The 4,507-nt window shown below is 34.1% G+C and overlaps 1 protein-coding gene across 1 annotated transcript; it reads left to right on the top strand.

The window, feature by feature from the left end:
* The first annotated feature begins 289 nt into the window (after window positions 1-289).
* LOC115960195 (rust resistance kinase Lr10-like) lies at window positions 290-3,293 on the top strand. The gene is made up of 2 exons (XM_031078968.1): window positions 290-1,035; window positions 2,010-3,293. The coding sequence occupies exons 1-2, from the start codon at window positions 372-374 to the stop codon at window positions 3,119-3,121; spliced, it is 1,776 nt and encodes a 591-aa protein (XP_030934828.1). The 5' UTR covers window positions 290-371; the 3' UTR covers window positions 3,122-3,293.
* Window positions 3,294-4,507: the final 1,214 nt, after the last annotated feature.

Genomic DNA, 4,507 nt, shown 5'->3' with positions numbered 1-4,507 from the left:
CTTCAGGTTTTAAAATTTTTTTAATTAAAAAAAAAAGTTAAATTTGAAACTTTGACTGATCAGGTCATGTGGTTTAGTGTCCTGCAAAAGCACACCGCCCAAACTTAGAGGTACGAAACAATTTGTACCGGCCGAGAGGATATATTATTTTATTATTCATGTGTATATTTATCATTTTTTTTTTCGGGGATAACATCCCTTATGCAAGAAAAAGAAAAAACAATTGGACATATGAGGTCCACCCGAAACAGCGGTTGACCCAAGTCTATAAATTTTCACCCATCCAAATAATACTTGGTCGCTCAGGAATAGGTGAGGATTCCATAATAATCCATATAGTCTAGTGTGAGAAGCCTTTCCAGTTCACAGATATGGACATGTCCCCTAGAATAGTTATCCCAACCTTCCTGTTGTTTGTGCTTTTCATTGGAGAAGGCCACAATGGTTGTTCCGAATTACAGTGCGGAAACGGTCCACGCATCCGATTTCCTTTCCGACTCAAAGACAGGCAGCCAGACCAGCACTGTGGCTATCCTGGCTTTGATCTCTACTGCTCTCATAATAATGATACGGTGCTCGAGCTTGCATCTTCAGTAAAAGCCTTTGTCAATTCCATTGATTACGAATCTCAGTTTATTAAACTAACTGTCTCAGATAATTGCTTTCCATGGAAAATTCCGGGACTCCATTTATCTTCCCCTCCTTTCCAATTCAAAAATTCTCTTTCTAACTATTCCCTTTTCAATTGTACGCCAGATACAGATACTTATTATCTGATCCCTTGTCTTAGTAGCAGTCGCCACCCAGTTTATGCTATTCCTTCGGATAAAGACATCAACGACTTGCTCATATTATCATGTACAAAGATGTATAGCGTTCCATCAGTTCCAGATGATATATGGGATTCTTCTCTTGAATTGACATGGTCCGAACCGGCCAAGTGCGGACGCTGTGAAAGGCAAGGCCAGAAATGTAGATTCGAGAATAATAGCACTGATTTGAAAACTGAGTGCTTCGGCCCCTACATGCACAAAGGTATTGTATTATTTCTCACCAATTTCCACTTCTATAATCACACAAAGTTCTGTTTCATGCCAACATATATTGATTTTATCAAGCTTAGTTTATTAGTGCTCTGCAACAGTAATTTCCTGTAACCAGTCATGAAATTGTTTTTTTTTTTTTTTTTTTCAACCGAAGGAACATTATTTTATAACTAGGCTTGTAGTGTCCGTATTCATTCTAGAAGTAATATTTTTCCTTCCCTTCAAAACAACATTATTTCAGAAGTGGGCTTGTGTCAGAAGAAAAATTATTAGAAAAATTATTAGGTAGTGTTAGAGTAGAGCATAAATCAAGCTAGTGTTTCGTTCTTTTACATAAATTATGGAATTTATTATAAATTTAATTAATACGACTTATTATTACATGATAGAAGGGAGTTTAAATTGTACTTTTATACTACTAAATAATTATGAATGTGTCAAAAGCCCTTGAATAGGCACGTAGCTCATTAATTGAAACTAAACCTCGCAATATCAATATAAAATTTACCTAAAAAGTTTAGCACAAGTGTGGTAATTGATTAATTGAGGAAAACTCATTGCTTATCACATTAAAAAAGAACACAATTTTTGAATACAACACTACCTTGCTAATAAGATTAATTATTCAACATCTTAGGAGTACAATGACTTGATACTTCCTCATCACATAATAACTTATTCTACTAATTAAAGTCATAGTAGAATCCACTATTTATGTAAGAGAAGGGACTATCATGTTTATGCACACATGAATTGCCTTAATATTGTTCGGCTAATAGTGATAAACTTTTACACAATTATCATTTGTTTATTGATTAGTGTAATTAGAAGCTGATCATGTTAAAATATTTGACAGGCAAATCAAGAAAAATAGTGACCACTGGTGAGTTGTCTGTTGGCCATTTGAAAATTCAGAATAAATTACCTTTTTTTTTTCTTGACTCATGAATATTTAACATGTAGGTTCCATCTTGGGTTCATTTCTTTTGGTACTAGTAGTCTATGCACTCTACCGTGTCTATCGCTATGACAAAGTAGAAAAAGAAAATCAAGCTAGGATTGAAAAGTTTTTGGAGGATTACAAAGATTTCAAGCCCACAAGGTACTCATATAACGATGTTAAAAGAATTACAAATCAATTTACTGAGAAGTTAGGGCAAGGAGCCTATGGAACAGTGTTCAAAGGAAAGTTTTCGAATGAAATCCATGTAGCTGTGAAGATCCTGAACAGTTCCAAGGGCAATGGAGAAGAATTCATAAATGAAGTGGGAACAATGGGTAGAATCCACCATGTTAATGTGGTTCGCTTGGTTGGCTTCTGTGCTGATGGATTTAGAAGAGCTCTAGTTTATGAGTTCTTACCAAATGATTCACTAGAGAAGTTCATTTCCTCAGTAGATTCTAAACGTTTCCTTGGTTGGGAAAAGTTACAAGACATTGCTCTTGGCATAGCAAAAGGAATTGAATATCTTCACCAAGGATGTGATCAACGAATCCTCCATTTTGATATTAAACCTCATAATATTTTGCTAGACCAAAATTTCAATCCAAAAATTTCTGATTTTGGCTTGGCCAAGTTGTGTGCAAAGGATCAAAGTGCAGTGTCCATGACCACAGCTAGGGGGACCATGGGTTACATTGCACCTGAAGTGTTCTCTAGGAACTTTGGGAGCGTGTCTTACAAATCAGATGTTTACAGTTTTGGAATATTGTTGCTTGAAATGGTTGGAGGTAGGAAAAATGTTGATGTAACCGTGGAGAACACTAGCCAAATATATTTCCCGGAATGGGTCTACAATTTGTTAGAGCAAAAAGAAGACCTACGAGCCTATGTTGAGGATAATGGAGATTCCAAAATTGCAAAGAAACTTGCAATTGTGGGACTCTGGTGCATCCAGTGGCACCCAGTGGATCGTCCTTCTATGAAAGTTGTGGTCCAAATGTTGGAGGGAGAAGGAGATAAGTTCACCATGCCTCCAAATCCATTTGCATCTACAAACCCTACAATAATCAATATAAGTATGCCTGCAAGGCGTCTAAACCAAGAGTTAGAAGTCATCCTAGAATCAGAGTAAGTATATAATGTAGGAGTCCTCGACAATCATAAAAGTTGCAATCATGTTGTACTTGAGAATTGAAATTATTAATCTTGTGGTCAATGTAGGTACTTAGAATTTTTTATATGATGTATGAGGAAGATAATGCTTATAAACAATCTCTTCATTTCTTGTTGAGGTAGGAAAGAATAAAAGGTTTTTTTTTTTTTAATTAAAATTTTAAATTTTATTATTATAATTTTCACAACTTTTTCGAATAAGGCTTTATTTCCTTATTTTAGAGAATTTTTAAGAGTATTTTAGTTAAATTGAGCCCTTATGTGGAATGGTATAAATCATGATTTGTTTTAGAAAAATGTTTTTGGGGCAAAATTTCTTATTTTTAGCCTAATTTTGTGAATGACGTATCCTAGTTGCATTAGGACTTGATGATTTCCGATATAAATTAGCGGTTGCAGCCTTTAGGCATTCATACTATTTACTATAAAAAAATTTCAAAGAGTGTATATTGTTTCTTTTTTGGTGGATGCTAGAGGACTCTTTGCTCATTCCATGAAATTTGCTTGTAATTAAATTAAATTCTTAATGTAATTATTTGATGTAAAATGAATTAAATTTTGTTAAAAAGAGATTGAAGAATTGCTATTGGAAGAAGCCTACTCAAACCGCATGTTGAACAACACATGTCACCTTCACAAAGTGCCCACGTTGATGTGCATCATCCACTACAAAAAAAAGAAAAAAAAAGAAAAAAAAAATGAGGTTCTTTTCATGGGTCAAAATGTATGAAAAGCATATGAAAAACTCTCTAAAAAAAACTATTTTTAAGAGTCTGGATGACTATTGATGACCTTTGAAACATACACCATTGAAAATGAAATTTCGACAGTCTTTGCAAACCTCAAAACAAGTGTTTTATCTTTATTGAAGATCACCACCCCTTTATAAGGTAAAAATAACTAACGGTCAAAAGATTTCTGTTCCAGAGCACGAAATGGACCAAACTGGATTTTTCATCAATGTCCAGGAGTTGATTTTGATCATTTACCATGACTTCAAGGGTTGATTTTTACAATTCAACTAAGTTTTACACAATATTTTGTGTTGATTCTATGTTTATAGTCTATTAGTTCGTATTTTGTGTCTAAATGGTTCATACTAAGATTTCTCGCTCTATCCATGTCGCCTTAGATTGCAGCAACTTAGAGTACTAATTAATGTCAAATTGCAATATTTGGATTTCAAAGAAGATAAGTATAAGAAAGAAGATTTATGTTCTATTTGACCATGACTAGTAAATGTTCAAAAACAAGATATAAAATCTGGCATCTCATTCGCATAAATAACCAAAGCAAAATGGTAGGAAAACGCGTAACTAAAAGCAGGACAAATGATCCGTGTAAA

Source organism: Quercus lobata, chromosome 9 (genome assembly GCF_001633185.2).
Source record: "Quercus lobata isolate SW786 chromosome 9, ValleyOak3.0 Primary Assembly, whole genome shotgun sequence".
NCBI lineage: Eukaryota > Viridiplantae > Streptophyta > Magnoliopsida > Fagales > Fagaceae > Quercus > Quercus lobata.
This window is presented reverse-complemented; position numbering and strand designations above follow the sequence as displayed.

Excerpts from the sequence above, each read along its gene's own strand:
- LOC115960195 (XM_031078968.1), top strand. The coding sequence starts at position 372 with ATGGACATGTCCCCTAGAATAGTTATCCCAACCTTCCTGTTGTTTGTG. Across the intron at positions 1,036-2,009 it reads CGGCCCCTACATGCACAAAG|GTTCCATCTTGGGTTCATTT; the intron begins GTATTGTATTAT and ends TTTAACATGTAG.